This window comes from Prionailurus bengalensis, chromosome F2 (assembly GCF_016509475.1).
Source record: "Prionailurus bengalensis isolate Pbe53 chromosome F2, Fcat_Pben_1.1_paternal_pri, whole genome shotgun sequence".
In the NCBI taxonomy this organism is placed as follows: domain Eukaryota; kingdom Metazoa; phylum Chordata; class Mammalia; order Carnivora; family Felidae; genus Prionailurus; species Prionailurus bengalensis.
Window position 1 is genome coordinate 8,181,969 of NC_057353.1, and position 18,457 is coordinate 8,200,425.

General features: G+C 45.4%; 1 protein-coding gene across 6 annotated transcripts in view; it reads left to right on the forward strand.

Annotated features, from left to right (window-relative positions):
* Positions 1 to 18,457, forward strand: part of LYN (LYN proto-oncogene, Src family tyrosine kinase) — a 126,301-nt gene that overhangs the window by 58,246 nt on the left and 49,598 nt on the right. For 3 of the 6 annotated variants that reach the window (XM_043601096.1, XM_043601101.1, XM_043601099.1), the window contains exons 2-8: positions 1,357 to 1,493; positions 4,749 to 4,794; positions 6,044 to 6,149; positions 7,936 to 8,034; positions 8,378 to 8,481; positions 9,017 to 9,166; positions 10,008 to 10,160. In XM_043601096.1, the coding sequence (XP_043457031.1) occupies positions 1,357 to 1,493; positions 4,749 to 4,794; positions 6,044 to 6,149; positions 7,936 to 8,034; positions 8,378 to 8,481; positions 9,017 to 9,166; positions 10,008 to 10,160 (795 nt within the window). The remainder of the gene's footprint in view (positions 1 to 1,356; positions 1,494 to 4,748; positions 4,795 to 6,043; positions 6,150 to 7,935; positions 8,035 to 8,377; positions 8,482 to 9,016; positions 9,167 to 10,007; positions 10,161 to 18,457) is intronic. The other 3 variants (XM_043601097.1, XM_043601102.1, XM_043601100.1) reach the window with 1 other exon arrangement.

Below are 18,457 nucleotides of genomic sequence, written 5' to 3' on the forward strand. Positions count from 1 at the left end.
CCCCCTCCCCCGCTGGGTACCCTCCTCCACTGGCCCCAGTGGAATTTCCTGGAACGTGTCCCGGGAATCTGGTCTCTTGAGTTTGACGATCCTGGTGTTCGTTTAGGTTTGGGACCCACTGCTCTATGGGGCCTTCTGACGGAGCTCCTAACAGATTGTTTTTTAATGTATAGATCGGACCATGAGGCTATGCTGTAGGCAGAATGCGTCTCTGATTATGGTTTTCAGAATCCTCTCTTTAGTCCCCAGAGTGCTTTGTGTGGTGCTCTATATATCCCAGTATTAACCAGATAAACGAGTAGAAGAGTTCAGCATTCGGAAGCATGGTTATGTCCTCGTGCTCTGGTCAGGCACAACCCCTTCTGTCTGTGGTTCTTCCTCCAAAGTAGTACGCAGTCAGGCCTTGCTGATACCATCATTCGGGCCTCTAGCTCCGCCGTCTCGCCTGGTTTCCACACTCACCTATCTTCCTGGGAAGCCTACTGGATCTGATCATTTGGATGTTCCTCCAGGCATCATCTCTCCTCTTGCATTTCCGGTCTTGGTGAAGGCCCCCCCCCGCCATTTTCCCAGGCCCGAAGCCACATTCAGTTGCCCCCAGGCTCTCTGCCTTCTAGGTCTTCTTCATGCTTGCCTTTGAGGCCCCAAGCCCCTGACTTTGCCTTGCACGTTATGTCCTTGTGAAATGACAAAGTAAGCCCAACAACTCCCCGACGTTGCACCCAAGGTGTGCCTCCCTTTGCATCCCAGCCCGTGGCCTTCCCTACCTGCTCCTTGGCGAAACGCTTTCTCATTGTAGAACTAGTTTTCTGAAGGGATCAGCTTGAACCTCTTCCCCGAAGGGGTGAGATGAACTAGTGCCCCAAAGGGGCCATGTTGTCTCGGGGTCAGTAGTTTGCATTGAAGTTCTTTCTTCCTGCAATCCCTTTACTGGCTCTGCCGTGTGGCCCCCATTCTGACTCACGGAGCATTTCCTTCAGGATGTTTCCCGCTGACTCCCTCTTTCTCCACCTGCCTGAGTTAGGTGCCCTGCCCTAGGTCCTAGTTAGTTGCATCCTCTGTCATGGACTCGTCCCGTTGTACTGTAGCTTTGATTCACGCGTCCCCGCCGCAAGACTACGAGCGTCTCTAGAGCGGGAATGAGGTCTTGCTGACGTAAAAATGCTGCTCGAGCAATAGCTGTTGAATGAATGAATGAATGAACCAGCAAATGGGTATGTGAAGCACATTTGAGTTCGTTATCTATAATAAAGCATAAAAATATACTCTTTCTAGCCTCTGTCAATGGAGATGTTTGGGAGCTTGACGCCAGTTCTAGAATGGTAAAACCCTATCATTGCTTTTATATTCCAACAGGAAATATGGGATGTATAAAATCAAAAAGGAAAGACAATCTGAATGGCGATGGAGTAGATTTGAAGCCTCAACCAGTACGTAATACTGACCGAACTATTTATGTGAGAGATCCAACGTCCAATAAACAGCAAAGGCCAGTAAGTAGATAGTCTCAGGGGAGCGTTCCCACAGCAGGATCAAAGCATGGCTGCGTAATTTAAACACCGAATCCGTAACCTGTGCGTGCAGAAAATCAAATCCGTTACTTGGGCCTCCAACAACATTCGATATGCCTTGTAACTTAATCCTTTAAAGAGTTTGTAAACATTTTAGAGATAACCAGGCTCCTTCCTGTCCGAAAAAAAGGGGCCGTTGGTCACCTTCTCCTGTGAAAAGAAAATCACTTTTCATGAAACTGGTGCAAAGACCAGCTCTTTATACATAAAGATGAACCTGCCCATCTATCTGGACCTGTATGACTTAGGGTAGATAGTGAGCTTAGTGCAGGGGTCTGGAAGCAGAAGGAAATTCTGGATGCAAGCCAGAAGCTAGAAGAAGTGCGAATAGGCCCTTCGGCGTGTCATATTTCATCCCACATCTTGTCATTCTTCAGTTAATTCCAAACAGTGCCGATTCTGAAGCTGTCAGGACTTTTTGTAGAGAATTAAAAGATTAAAAAAAAAACACACAACTAATTCTGCCCCCTGACCTTGCACAGGTATCTTTTATGAGTGACATGCTATTCGATGCAGTTGGGAAATGCTGGGCAAAGGAGGACCTAATACTGTATCTGATTTGATGGAAAAGAGGAACAGAGCTTTGGGTAGTTAGTGCTTCAAATGAACTTTATTTCAGGCCTACTGTCCTTTCCATCTACATATAGATATGTATAGGTAGGTAGATAGGTCTATAGATATACATATAGATATCTATACCTGTTGATCTATCTGTCTATATAATGGAATTTCTAAGCATTTAAGCTGGAAGCAGTTTATTAGCCCCAATGCTTTTATTAAGAACTTCCATAGCGGCTCTAGTCTGACCTGTTTTAAACATAACGCCTTGGCATTACAGAAGTCTGTTATTGTTGCCAAGGCAAAGTTACATATTGTTACGTATGTCAAAATCTCCTGCCACTGTTGAAATTGAGACGTCACTGTTGGCCTCCGTAAAAATAAATGGAGATAAAGAGTGAATATATTATCGCTATTAATTACCGCACATGATTCTAGACAGAGAAGTGAACATTACGCTTATATAGAAACTCAAAGTGTATAAGGATATGGCTTTAATAATTTCATCATTATAAATACACGTAACTATATTTAAAAATATTACATAAACAAGCATAGATGTAGAATCGTATTATATAAACATGATTAATAGGAAATGAAACGATTGAGAGAATTGGGAGTCACAAGTAGTTTTCTTATTAGAGACTTAAAAGATCTCAGACACACTATATGCTAACTGATTTGGATGTAAATTTTAAAAAGTAAAAAAATTAAAAAAAAAAAGATGGAGAAAATAGGGGCGGTGAGGGGGGGGGAGGTCTCAGAGAAAGAATCTGGCTTTTTCTGGTATCACATGCAATGCATTTTTCACGCTTTAAACCCAAGTTTTCTTCTGAACTGATGATCGAAGATGCCCTTTATTCAGAAAGCACAAGGGCAAATAGTATGAACTTACCATGTTTCCTCTTATTTAATGTAAAGCAGGTGAAACGTTGAGTTGGAAAGCAGAAGTAGTAAAAAAATGGTTGCAACCTTGCACCTCTGTCATGGATTCTGCATTTTAGTCTGTGCCCTCTGTGGTCACAGATGCCTTTGTCTCACAAGGCTGTTAGCTTGGCCTTATCCCATGGCCATAGATAACACTCCCAGCTGCAGCCAGATGTGCCAAAAATGCACGCCTTGTTTTGATGACAGAGGAGCCGTGATGAGACAGGCAGAAGTGATGGAATTCAACAACACCCCGAGGAAGAGACCCTCTAAAGAGAAAGAGTTAAGGCGACTGCACCGTATATGTGTTTTGCTCTTATGAAAAGGCTACTGAAACCTTTGTAAATTAAGGACTCATTGATACTTGAAAATCAGCTTGCTGCTTTCAAAGTGATTTAGTCTCTCATCTTGTAATTATTTCCTCTACATCATTTATAATTGATCACGCGTCGTAATTATGCAAATCCAGTGATTAAAAAATCAGTCTAGAACTTCTTAAAATAAGTCTTCAAGGATAGTATGGACCCATGATTTTCTGCTACCAGGAAATCTACTGTGTCCTCTCTCCTCTACAGCCCGCCCCCAACCTCCTAATTGGAGATTTTACGGGCTAGCTTTCGTCCGAAATTTAAATTTCAGTGCACGCCGTTTCAGTCCCATTCCATTAAGTCACTTTAATCAAAGAGAAAAGTGGCATGATTTGCGGGTCTAGGCCTCCGACAGTACTTTCCTTAAAAGGGGCCCCGGAGGTCTTACCATCCTCTCCGTGGTCACTGAGAGAAAAAGGGATTTGATTTAAAAAGCAATTGAGGTGGCTTTTGTCCCACAGCCCCTGATAATTCACCCCCCAGCAGAAATAACAAAAGATGCCAGCCGTCCCCATGACAGAACCAGGGTCAGCCTTAGGAAAGCCTGGATCTGTTAGGACCCATTCTCAGCTCCTAGGGACAGACCCCTGACCAGTTTTCTACACCAGTCTGGGAAACGCGGAGATCAGCAGTCCTGGCCAGAGTGGCAATCCCACAAAGCCAGCAGGGACCCCGGCTCCCTACCCCCCCCCCCCCCCCCCCCGCCCCACCATCTTCTGCTCTGCTCTCCCTGGTGTCTGATTTCCAAGCTGAGACTCCAGCCTCCACCTGTTTCTAGGCAGAAAGAACGCAAGGGAGAGGGGGAGCCGGCCCAAAGCACCCCCGCAACCAGTTTGCTTACAGACCCCCTTCCCCGCCCCCCCCCCCCCCCCCCCCCCCCCCCCCCCCCCCCCCCCCCCCCCCCCCCCACCATCTGCATAGAATGTCAGTCAGAAGCATAGCCACTTGGCTGGGCAAATTGCCATCGCACACAGTATTAGGGTCCTGTTACCAAATAAGAGGGAGAATGATGATCGGGTTAGCATCTAGCAGCCCCTGCTTCGAGCCCTGGTCGCTTCCTGCCATCGCAGGCAAGCGACCGTGATGGAGAGTCTGTGGAGAGCTGGAGAGACTGTGAGGGGAGAGTCCTTGCACCGAGCTGTGTACGTCAGGACGCAGCTATGCAGAAGTTTTTCTCTGTTCTCCTCTTCCCTCCGCCTTACTAAATTGCAAGTCCTAAACCTCACGTGCTACCGTCAGAAGCACGAGCGAACGTACAACGTGAACGCGGGAGAAAGAAAAGCTAAACGTCGGAATCCTCTTCCTAACAAATGTTCTCTCCTAGGTTCCAGAATCTCAGCTTTTACCAGGACAGAGGTTTCAAACCAAAGGTACGTCTTCATAGCAACACGGCTTCTTTTCTTCACTGTTGCAGGCTCTGCAAGGTAGTCAGCTTGAGTGTTTTTCTTTGTTTTTGTTGTAGAAAAACACACGCAACATAAAAGTTATCACGGTGGCCATTTTTTTTTTAATTTTTTTTTTTTTTAACATTTTTTGTTTATTTTTGAGACAGAGACAGAGCATGGACGGGGGAGGGGCAGAGAGAGAGGGAGACACAGAATCGGAAGCAGGCTCCAGGCTCTGAGCCATCAGCACAGAGCCCGACGCGGGGCTCAAACTCACGGACCGCGAGATCGTGACCTGAGCTGAAGTCGGACGCTTAACCGACTGAGCCACCCAGGCGCCCCTCACGGTGGCCATTTTTAAGCCTACAGTTTAGTGGATAAGTACGTTCGCGTGATTGTGCAGCCGTCACCACCGTCCGTGTCCAGAACTTCTTCGTCTCCCCAGACTGAAACCCTGTCCAGATCACACACTAGCTCCCTTCCCCTACTCCCCTCTGCCCCCGACAGCCCCCATTCTACTTTCTGTCCCTCTGAATCTGACTGCTCTAGGTACCTCAAATAAATGGGATCGTAAAGTGTTTGTCCTTTCGTGTCTGACTTCGTTCACTTCTCATGACGTCTTCAGGGTTCATCCATGCTGTAGCTTGTGTCAGAATTTTCTTCCATTAAAAAAAGCGTTTCATTTTGAGGGAGAGAGTGCGGGAGGGGGAGGAGGGCCAGAGAGAGAGAGGGGAGGAGAGAGGGAACCCCAAGCAGGCCCCACACTGTCAGCACAGAACCCGACGCGGGGCTCAAACTCACGAACCTTGAGATCGTGACCTGAGCTGAAATCAAGAGTCAGACACAACCACCTGAGCCACGCGGGCGCCCCAGAATTGTCCTCCGTTTTAAGGCTGAGTAATATTCTGTGGTACGCACTCACCACATTTTGTTTATCCATTCGTTTCGTCACTGAACGTTTGGATTGTTTCCTCCTTTTAGTTTTTGTGCATCATGCCGCCATGAACGCGGCTGAATAATTTCTTAAGTACAGAGTTGGAATTAATTATAGTCGCGGGCCTGTACGATTGGCGATGACCGATAATGTATCTGGTGCGTATAATACGTTGCTTACCGTAGAGCATGTGGGCTGTGCGTCCCACGGGGCAGGACTCCTTTGTGCCTGACAGGGACTCACTAGAATGTTTCCACTGATTGATTCTTGAATGTCTTCCTTCCCGGTCTTTGGTTTTAGATCCAGAGGAGCAAGGAGACATTGTGGTAGCCTTGTACCCCTACGATGGCATCCATCCAGACGACCTGTCGTTCAAGAAAGGAGAGAAGATGAAAGTCCTGGAGGAGTGAGTACGCCCTCGCACGCTGTGCCTGCTGTCCCTTAGGCCACCGAGGCCCGACCCCTCATTTGGCTTCCCGCCTCCTTGCTCGCCAGCAGGGCTTTGGGAATGGAAGGAGGAAGGCCACAGGAACTTTCCTCTTATGTGCGGCTGTGAACACTCTCCAGGTGTCCCTTTGAATCCAGACGCTGGTTTCTTTCTTTATCCATCTGTGTCACCTTAACAACTTTGGGTCTGCGTGGAACTGGCACGTTATTCTAATGCCATGTTTGTTTAGTGATGTTGCCCAAATCCAGCCTGGGTTTATGGGTCCAGCTTGGTTTGAGTTCTAAGGACACTGTTGAAGCAGTGTTTTGGAAACGCCCCTGCTCGGCAGTTGTAGCCCTCGTGGGAAGACACTTAGGCATCATCATGTCCTTGACCTCTCTGTGCTGACTCACAGACCCGTGACTCAGACCCCAGGGGCTCGGAACTGAGGATATGGATCTCCTAGGTATTTCCAGCTGATCTGGCATACGTTGTCCCCTTGGCCCACCAACCAGCTGTCACTTACTGGTTGCAATCCCGGCTCTGCCTCGTGACGACTGTGTGATCTCGACAGGCCGCTTCAGCTCTTGGTTTCTTCACTTACGAAATGGGAGTGGCGGTACCTCGGTCTTGGGGGTGATGTGAGAATTAACGTGCGTGTAAATACGGCATGGGCGTACCACAGGCAGCAGCGCGGTGTCACTGTGGTTGTCGTTCACGTCTTGTGGGCACGGAGCCCGACTGCGTGCGGGAATTGGAAGCCGATCATAGTTGAGGCTCGTGGGGACCCATCCATTCTGCCTCCTTCCCTGGCCCCAGCCTCCTCCGTGCCTCCGTGCGGAGGCCAAGAACATGGGGACGAGGCTGCCTGCTTAGAATCACTTATTTTTATGGTTTTCCTTTCCTTTTTTTTTTTTTTAAATGTTTATTTATTTTTGAGAGAGACAGAGTGCAAGCAGGGGAGGGGCAGAGAGAGAGGGAGACACAGAATCCGAAGCAGCTCCAGGCTCCGAGCTGTCAGCACAGAGCCCAATGCGGGGCTGGAACCCACGTACTGTGGGATCGTGACCTGAGCCGAAGTCGGATGCTTAACCCACTGAGCCACCCAGGTGCCCTGAATATATATATTTTTGAGAGAGAATATATATCTTATTTTGAGAGAGAAAAGGAGGAGGTGGAGGGGCAGAGAAAGGGAAAGAGACAGAATCTCGAGCAGGCTCTACACTGCCAGCGCGGAGCCCGACGTGGGGCTCGAACCCACGCACGGCAAGATCATGACCTGAGTCGAACAAAGTCAGACGCTCAACGAACTGAGCCACCCGGGCGCCCCTATTTTATGGTTTTCTATTTCTTTCTTTCCATGGCATCTGTCTATGGAAATTAGCGTTTCCATATTTTAACAAAGGAGTTTATAACCTAGGAACTATGGTTCATTAGTCCCTTGACTCCTGCTCTGTAAGGGTCCTAAAGCATTTCTTAGATGTCCCGGGTGGAAGCCACAAATGTTGCTTCTGCCCGATGGGAGCCATTTCTACCAACTCTTGTTTGCCCAGCACTGAGCACGGTGACCCAGTTGTGAGACTGTTTGCCCCTGCCTTCATCTCTAAACATATTTGTATTTCAGCAAAATGAGTGAATTTCCCACTGGATTCTGGGGTTCCAGGGATCATCTCACTCTCCCTTGCCCCCCAAAACAAACACCTTAAGACAAGTGCAGTTCTTGACTCACTGGACACGAACACTTCTCGATGTGTTTCCATTCCAGACATGGAGAATGGTGGAAAGCTAAATCCCTTTCAACGAAGAGAGAAGGTTTCATCCCCAGCAACTACGTAGCCAAAGTCAACACCTTGGAAACGGAAGAGTGAGTCCTTTACACGTTGTCATCTTGGGTGATTTGTTTGTTACATTGGCCGTCATGTTTATTCCTTATCTTTTTCTTTTAAGTTTTTAACTTTATTTTGAGAGAGAGAGCATGTGCAGGAGGGGCAGAGAGAGAGAGGGAGAGAGAGGGAATTCCAAGCAGGCTCCCCACGGTCAGGGCTTGAACTCACAAACTCGCGAGACTGTGACCTGAGCTGAAATTGAGAGTCAGACGCTTAACCGACTGAGCCACACAGCACCCCCCCCCCCCCCCCCCGCCCCCGATTGCTTCTTTTTCCTTCCCTGGAGCATAATACCTATGAAATGTCACAATGTCTTCTCAGGTGGTTTTTCAAGGACATAACCAGGAAAGACGCCGAAAGGCAGCTTCTTGCGCCCGGGAACAGTGCTGGGGCTTTTCTTATCAGAGAAAGTGAAACATTAAAAGGTAGGAAGTGGTTTAAATCCTCCGATAAATCACTACTGAACAGATCATTCTTAGAAACTAGTCTGGAATTCTTATTTTTTTTTAAAGAAAGATATATTATGTTCTGGTAGTGAAAGTTTTATAGTTTGGTAACAAATGACTCAAATGATTAGTTTTACTACGAAAAGTAACATAGGAAGCAGCCCAATTATGGCCATTTCTTACCACACTTTATGTTTGCTGGGCCTCTTACGTTATTATTTAGAGTAAATCTTGAAATCTTCAGAGAAAGAAAATCAAAGTAACTTTTTAATTCAGCGAAATCATAAAAACCTATTGCGAGGAAGGAAAAGGGCGTGTTGGTAGGTTTCATAGCAAACAAAATACTAGCCTCATGTGTCAAGCGGACTTATTTATAGGACTTTAAAAATTATGCACTCTATCCATACTTAATTTACATTTTGCATATTTTATGGCAAAATGCGTACTATAGTGTTGCATAAGGCAGATCTTCTAAAATATAAGCATGATCTTTACTTGTGTTTTTCCCTCACAGGAAGCTTCTCTCTTTCTGTCAGAGATTATGACCCTGTGCATGGTGATGTTATTAAGCACTACAAAATTAGAAGTCTGGACAATGGGGGTTATTACATCTCTCCACGAATCACTTTCCCTTGTATCAGTGACATGATTAAGCATTACCAAAGTAAGTAAAAGCCGACGGTCAGACAAGGCAAAACAGATGATTATGAGATGCAGGGTTTCAGACACTTTTTTACACTAAAATTCTTCTACATCGTACATCTCTTGGAAGAAGTTGGAGGATCATACTCTATAATTGATTCTAAATTCATCTATAATTAAATCCGCATTTAAAGTCAGATTTGATCCTAGGGAATAATCATCCTGGCCCTTCCCACCTTGTCCATGCCGTTTCGCAGTTAATGTCCCAGAATGGTGAAGAGCAAAATGAATATTTTTTTCCACGTAGTGCATATTTTTACAACACATCTTTAAATATTTGGAATCGGAATGCAGGTTCACAGATACGTGTCTTTGTAGACACGTGTGTATATCTGGTAAAGGTAATAAGGTAATGCGCATGCTGGGTGAAGGAAAACAAAGGACAATGACAAGAAAATATTTAGAAGTGGCAAGTCAGTGGTCCTCTGTCTCCAGTGCTGGTTCTCAGCCCTGTTAAGCCAAACCCATGGGCGGCCTCCGGGTTCATTCCCTGTGTGATTGAAGTCGGTTGTGGTGGGCGGCCGTGGGTACTGTTTATTTCTGCAACCCACTCTGAGGCAACGTACACTGGAGGTTTGCAAACCGTACTAATCGATAAAGTCAAGGCGCGTTTCAAATGGTCTCTCATGTAAGAATTTCAAAAGTCACGAGGACACAAAAGATACCCGCACGACATTTTAGGTCCGTAGACTACGTCAGTCCGAAAGCAATCACGCTAGCAGTCGAAATTTCTTCTTAGATGCCGGTGAGATACAAAGTGGGACGTTGCTTAACCTCTTTGAATTTGTGTTCTTTCAAATCAGAGCAGTCAGATGGCTTGTGCAGAAGACTGGAGAAGGCGTGTATTAGTCCCAAACCGCAGAAGCCATGGGACAAAGACGCCTGGGAGATCCCACGGGAGTCCATCAAGTTGGTGAAAAGGCTCGGTGCCGGGCAGTTCGGGGAAGTCTGGATGGGTGAGTTGCGCCTCTGGGGGAGGCAACCCGGGAAATAAGGGCCCAAGCTAATTTTGATGCATTTTCTCAGCCAAACACTGAACCGCGCCGGAAGCATCCTTGCTTTTGTTTGGCTCTGCCCACCTGGCAACAAGAACTGGCCTGCAAATCCGTTTCGACTCTCTTCCTTGTAATTCTCTCTCTTCTTTTTTAAAAAATGTTTAATATATATTTTTAAATTTTAGTTGAATTACGGTTGACAGTCAACATTATATTCGTTTCTGGTGCACGAAAATAAGCGATTCAGCAATTCTCTGTGTTCTGCTCTGCCCACCATGAGAAGTTTAGTCAACCACCTGTCGCCATACGGCATTATTACAATATTCATAACTGGAGGTTTGTACCTCCTACTCCCTTTTGTCTATTTCACTGCCACCCACCCCCACCTCAGTAACTCTCTTTTAGAATAAATGTTTAAGGGCACTTGGGTGGCTCAGTCGGTTAGGCGTCCGACTTCGGCTCAGGTCATGATCCCGCAGTTCACGAGTTCGAGCCCCGCATCAGGCTCTGTGCTGATGGCTCAGAGCCTGGAGCCTGCGTCGGATGCTGTGTCTGCCTCTCTCTCTGCCCCTCCCCCGCTAGTGCTCTGTCTCTCAAAACTAAACATTGACAAAAATTTTGGAATAAACCTTCGTAAGGAAGAGGGCAGTGGGTCATTCTCCTGATTGTTCTACTCGTTCATGATTCTCTCATGACTGGATTCTCAGGACACATGTCTTAAGTGCAGGACAGGAAAAATTACCTTCAGGGTTAGGATCATCCTTACTAGTGGCCGTAATAGGACACATCACACTTACTTCAGTTTCTCACCAAGGAAGTTTCTAAAGATGTTCAAAGCGCCACCATTAATGAATCATTCCTTACCGTTAACTCCTGCCTTCTCAGGCTGACAAGAATTACATCAAAATTATAGCAGTGGCTTCTCCAGGGGATTTTTTCCCCCACCCCCGTCTGTCTTCTCTAAAGTTTTTACATTGAATGTGAATTGCTTTCTCTTTTGTGATAGAATTTTTAAGACCTTTTTTTAAAAAAAGTTCATGTTCCCCTCAAGGTTCTAACTGAAAACGCAGTTACTCTTGTTAAGGATAACATGTGAGGTCACACACATCTTATTGGGTCACTTATTTCTGTGCCAGCTTTCTGTGAGTGAAAGCAGCTATGATTTCTAGAGAGAAAAAGGGGTAGCAGCTTTTAATACTGTGCAGTCCCAGCCGGGCAGAAACTAGAGACTCTTTCAGCCTGCTGTAGCTATATAGACATTTCACTTGCCCACCCAGGGGTCTGTGAGGGGGAGAGGTTTCTCCTCTAAAATCTTGGCCCCTGGGATCAGAGTATTGCCTATGAAATCCTGCTGGCGCTGCTTTAGTTGAAGCATGTTTTAAATATGGCAGACGTTGCAACTTCGTGGATGGAACTGGAGGGTATTATGCTACGTGAAATTAGAGAAAGACAAATACCATATGACTTCACTCATATGAGGACTTTAAGACACAGAATAGGTGAACATAAGGGAAGGGAAGCGAAAATGATATAAAAACAGGGAGGGGGACAAAACAGAAGAGACTCTTAAATATGGAGAACAAACAGAGGGTTACGGGAGGGGTTGTGGGAGGGGGGAGGGGCTAAGTGGGTAAGGGGCACTAAGGAATCTACTCCTGAAACCATTGTTGCCCTATATGCTAACTAATTTGGTTGTAAATTAAAATCAAAAATAAATTTTAAAAAGTGAAAAACAATTAATAAATATAGTAGACACTGACCCAGCATATGATGAATTCTTACTGCACTGGAAGTCTGTGCACATACTATGGAATTCGGGTAAATTATAATTCTCCATCTTGGTTGTCATATTTCAGAACCAGTCAGTAGTTCATGTTGGACATGCCATTTCCATCCCAGTCATCAGATTCCTGGGTGTGAGTGCTGGCTGCAGATGTGGCCTCTTCTTACTCCTACTCTGTGGCTCAAGTCATAATATCAAATTCCCCCTTTCTCTTCTGCTCTTCTCTTTTTTATGGAGGTAAAAATCTGTGTAACATAAAATCAATCATCTTAAAGTGAACAATGTCCAGTGACATTTACTACATTCACTTCGATGTGCAACCACCTCCTCTATCGAGTTCCAAAATATTTTCACCACCCTAAAAGGAAGCGCTGTACCCATTAGTAGTCATTCCCCATTTCTCCTGCCCCCAGACACTTGCGACCACCATTCTACTCTGTCTCTATGAATCTGACTAGTCTAGGTACCTCATGGAAGTGGAATTGTACAATATTTGCCCTTCTGTGACTGGCTTCCATCACTTAACATAATGTCCTCAAGGTTCAGCCACATTATAGCATTTGTCAGAATTTTATCCTTTTTATGGGTGAATAATAATCCCTCTTTTTAAAAAAAAATTTTTTTTTAATGTTTGCTTTTGAGACAGAGAGAGAGAGAGAGAGAGAGAGAGCACGAGCAGGGGAAGGGCAGAGAGAGGAAGACAATGAATCCGAAGCAGGTCCCAGGCTCTGAGCTGTGAGCACAGGGCCTGACCCGGGGCTCAAACTCACCAATTGTGAGATGGTGACCTGAGCTGACGTCGAACACTTAACTGACTAAGCTACCCAGTCACCCCAGTATTCTCCCTTTTTTGAAAGTTTGTTTATTTTGAGAGAGAGTATGTGCTTGTGTGCGGGCGGAGGAGGGGCAGAAAGAGAGGGAGACAGAGAATCCCAAGCTGACAGAGCAGAGTGCGACGACATGGGGCTTGATTTCACAAACAGTGAGATTGTGACGTGAGCCAAAATCGAGAGTCGGACGCTTAACCGACTGAGCCACCCAGGCGCCCAATTCTATTGTATGGATATAGGACAATTTGTTTATCTGTGTATCTGTTGATGGATATTCGGGTTGTTTCTACATTTTGGCTATTGTGAATAATGCTGCTATGAACATTCATGTACAGATTGTATAGACCAATGGTCTCATTTCTCTTGGGTACATACGTTCTTTTAGGAGTGAAACTGCTGGGCCATGTGGCAATTCCATTACTAACTTTTTAAGGAATCATCAAACTGTTATCTGCTCATTAAAAAAAAAAAAAGCCACCTACTTTATTTCCCTGAGGTATTTGTATTTATTTCTTAATAGACACAGAATAGGGGCAGGAATAGTATAAGAAACATTGCAAACCCTTCACCTGAGTTTACTAGTTAGTAGTTTGCTATGTTTGCTTGATCTTTTTTTATAGATACACACACATATACATACACGTTTTATTTTCGTTGTTGTTGTTGAACCACTTGTGAGTGAGTTGCAGATATGATGACTTTGCACTCCTAAATACTAAAACATGTGTCTCCTGAGAGCAGGGCTGTGATCTGACATGATACATTGGCCACGTTCAGGAAATCTAACGCTGATGCATATGATTATCTCATAGAGTCCAGGATTTCTCTAGCTGGTCCCAGTAATGCCCTTGAGCTCCCTAGGATTATATATTTGCATTTAGTTGACATGTCTTCGCTATCCTTTGATCTGGAACAGTCTCTTGGCCCTTCATCCGTTTTGACACTGACATTTTATAGAACCTGGGTCATTTGTTTTGTAGACTGTCCCTCATTTGGATGTTTTCATGATTTGGCTCCCACGATGCCTTCGTGCATAAATAGTATCCAAGTACTAAGCGATGCTGTGTCCTCAGGGCATCTACCAGGAGGCACAGGATATTAGTTGATTCCATCATTGCTGATGGTCTGTTTGGTTTTGATGAAGTGCACCAGATATCTCCATTGTAAATATTAGTTTTCAACTCCCTTTCGTAATTAATGAATAATCTGTGAGGAGATTAAGATCATGTAAATATCTTCTGCTCCAAAAGAGCTTTCCCCAAATGGTTCCAGCATTATCTTCTCATTTTCAATTCTCTTCCGTCTCAGAAGCCATAGCTTCTCTAAAAGGAAGCTGTCCCTGCCCTCCTCCACACTCTCGCAAACGTGACTTCTCCAACCCCGCTGGCTCCCTAGGGACCCAGGGACCTGCCTTCTCCCCCTGGCCATCTGAACGCCCTTTCCTCCCTGTATTTACTATGACTCTGAATGGGGGGGAGATGATCGAAGTGAGCACAAGGAGGCAGAAGGACGGAGGAGAGGAAGGAATGTCCGAGTGACATGGTGTCCACTGGCCCCCTCTGGGCACGTGATCGATTATCTCTCGACTCATTACAATAAGTCCGCGAGATCGGAATTATTGTCGCCATTGGATAAGCAAGGACTCTAGACTCAGATAAGCAACTTGCCCAAAGTCATTCAATGTAGTGAAGAAGCCAGGCACTCTGGCATCCCAGAGGCCTGGACTCGCTTGCTGATGAGCTATTTAGAAATTAATTTGATCTCCTCGGTTTCCTCATCAGTAAAATGGGCAAACAACTATCTTCTCAGTTGCTGAAATGAAGCACGAGATTATATACCTGACATGTTTCCTATAAAACATGGTTCTGTGCCCTCTACTTTTCTTACCTGTATTTGACTATGGCCACGGGAAGCTATGTTTTAGTGGATTTTCCCCCACTTTCAATCAGAAATTCAAACTATAAATAATCCAGTTCGACTTTCCCGTGAATATTTTTTGGCAAAGGAATTGCATACTTGAGGGGAAAGCAGAGGGAGCTTAAGCAGGGAGTACTCATCTGCTCTGAAACAGTAACCCTGCGTGTGAAGGGACAGTATGGCATTTGGTTCCGACCTCCTTGTGTTCAGCTGTGAAGCCAAGAGGAAGGGATCAAACTACACGCCATTTGCCCCCAAGAGATAAGAGTGAGGTCTGGTAGTCTGGGAAGCTATCGCTCGGAGGGGAAGACCTTATGATAGTCCTCTTGTATCTTCTTAAAACTGTCTTGAGTTGGGGCGCCTGGGTGGCTCAGTCGGGTAAAGCGGCCGACTTCAGCTCAGGTCACGATCTCGCGGTCTGTGGGTTCGAGCCCCGTGTGGGGCTCTGTGCCGACAGCCTGGAGCCTGCTTCCGATTCTGTGTCTCCCTCTCTCTCTCTGCCCCTCCCCTGCTCACGCTCTGCCTCTGCCTCTCTCTAAAATAATGTTTCAGTAGAACGGTAACCACGGCGCCAGCTTTGCGATGGTGGCGATCACAAGTGCCATTTGAAATTGACAAGGGGCTGTGCTAGTGGGAAGTCAAGGGCGAGGTAGCAGCGGAAGCGGGGCGCACCCGGCCGAGTAGACCTGCTCACGGCCCAGTGTTGCCCTGAGCGGCCCAAAGCTATGCTGAAATTGTCACCTGGAGCTCAGGCACATTGGTCCTTCTGAGATGCGGAAAACCTCTGTTGCGCTGCAATTCTAGATACACTAAAGCTTCCTGCCCATTTCTCACCCTTCCCTGTTCATGGGCGTCCACTGGCCACGTGCTAAATATTCACACTGACTTTAGAGAACATATTCTAGCATGTGCCCAGGTGGTGGGAGAAACTGAAGTTTAGAAGAGAGGAGAGTGGGGCATTGAAAAATACAAAGTGTTACTTTTGACTTAAACTCTTTGAAAGGGGGGTAAAAGCCTTGTGAAAAATTCATCGTTTAAATAGAGTTGCTAATAATTTTATGTGTGTGGCAAAAGGCACATACATAAAATTTACCATCGTAACTATTTTTAAGTATACAGTTCAGTACTGTTACAGACGTTACCATTCCACAACCAATTCCTAAATCTTTTTTTAAAAAATTTAAAAAATGCTTTGTTTACTTCTGAGAGACCGAGAGACAGAGCGTGAGCAGGGAAGGGGCAGAGAGAGAGAGAGAGGGAGACACAGAATCCGAAGCAGGCTCCAGGCTCTGAGCTGTGCACAGAGGGAGATCAAGCTCAAACCGTGAGATCACGACCTGGGGCAAAGTTGGTCGCTTAGCTGACTGAGCCAGGCACCCCGTTTGTTCTTAGGGGTGTGTGTGTGTGTGTGTGTGTGTGTGTGTGTGTTTTAAGTTTATTCGTTTATTATTTCTGAGAGAGAAAGAGAGCACGAGCAGGGGAAGGGCAGAGAGAGAGGGAGACACAGAATCTGGAGCAGGCTCCGGGCTCCGAGCTGTCAGCACAGAGCCCGACGCAGGGCTCAAACTCAGGAACTGTGAGATGAGGACCTGAGCTGAAGTTGGATGCTTAACCAGCTGAGCCACCCAGGCATCCCCGTTCCTGGGTTTCTTAATTAAACTTTTTATTTTGAGGGACGCCTGGGTGACTCATTCAGTTGAGCTTCTGACTCTTGATTTTTGACTCCGGTCATGATCTCACAGTTCGTGGGTTCGAGCCCTGCTGGCAGCACAGAGCCTGCTTGGGATTCTCTCCCTCTCTCTCTGCCCCTCCTCTGCTCATGTGTGCTCTCTCTCTCAAAATAAATAAACATTAAAAAAACTTTAGATTTTGCGATGATTATAGATTCACCTGCAGCTGTAAGAAATAATACGCAAATTAAAACATATCTGTGCAAACACTTCTAGATGAATGTTTGTAAGACCATTATTCATAATAGCTAAAGACCGTAAACAACCCACATGTCCATCCATGCAATGGATACACAAAATGTGCTGTTTCTATCCAGTAGGATATTATTCAGCAATAAAAAGGAATAAAGTAGCTGACACATGCTACCATGTGGGTGACCCTTGAAAACACTGTGTTAAATGACAGAAGCCAGACACAAAGGACCACGTGTTAAGTGATCCCATTTGTGTGAAATGTTGTGGATAGGCAAATCTATCGCTCTGAGTAGATGGGTGGCCGCCTTAGTGGCGGGGCCAGGAGGATGGGGACGTGACTGTCAATGGCTATGGGGTTTCTTTTGGGGGTGATGAAAACGTCCCAGTATTTGATTGTGCTGCTGGGCCCACAATTCTGAATATATAAAAACCAATGAATTGTATGCTTTAAACAGGTGAATGGTATGGCATATGAATTCTCTTTCAATATTCGTGTGTGTGTGTATATATATATATATATATATATATATATACACACATATACATATATGTACATATATATATATACACACACACACATATACACACACACACACATACTATACATAAGTAGTACAAAGAGATCCCATGTAACCTTGACCTAGTTTCCCCCAGTGGTGACATCTTGCAAAACTACAGTATGATATCCTTGCCAGGATATTGACGTTGATAGTTGTTTTTTAATCATGCTTTTTCTCCTCTAGTCTTGTATTAAAGGAAGGAAGGGAAGAGGAAGGGGGTGGGGAAGGAAGGGAAAGAAAGAAGGGAAAAAAAGAGAAAAGAGCAAAATAGAAATTTTGATCTGGGATCTTTTGCAGATACGGTTCTATGAGTTTGGCTGTCAAGGGAGCACTTCCTTTGCTATTGAAATAACGTCCATGTGCTGAATGCATTTAGCAGAGGAATACTGGGAATCAGACCAAAAGAATAAATGATGGGTGACACTGTGTTATGGATCAGAGGTCAAAGGATGCTCCCCCCCCCCCCGGGTGTATCTGTGTCTCCTTCCATCTGTCCAAGGGTTGGTGTAAAAATCAAGGTCTGCAATTTAGAGCTGCCTGAGTTTAGTTTCTTATTTCTCTTTTGGGATTTTGGATCTCAAGAGATGAGCCGACTAGTTTCTCTCATTGATAGCAAAAGTGGAACAAATTAAAAGTTGTATCACTGGCAACCAAATAAAATCATATTTTTGTGACATTCATAGACTACCAGTCACATTTTACGGTCCAGATTTTTCTGGTCTGCAACGCACGAACAAATACTAGGAAGTGACCTGCTTTAGGGGAGGAGAGGGTGGGGCTAAAAGAAAGGAGTTTCTCCCTCAAGCTGTTTCCTCTCGTTCGTGTGATCCTCTTGACATCTGGCTTGGTGACACGTTTTCCCCCGTGGATTGTTGGATTCCAGGGGAACTGACTGCTCAGTGAAGCCAAAGATGATGTTTCCTGTTGCCACTCGATCTGCGAAGAGACTTGGTAGAAGAAAGGGAACTTGTTTTCCATTGAATGTTGCCTGATACATTTTTGAGCCAGTTGCATTGAAATTTAATCACCAGCCAACACCAACCACATGCGTCTCTTGTGAAAACCAGCTTCCATTTTGCGGTACTTAGGAGCTTTTTAGCAAATTAGTCACACCCGGAAGTGGAGCTGCCTCAAAGTGTCACACGAGCTTTCTTTAACTGTGCCAAAATGGCACTCTTCAAGAAATTCTTCACTTTCAAGTGATTTTTTTTTTAATCTTCATTTATTTATTTTGAGAAAGAGA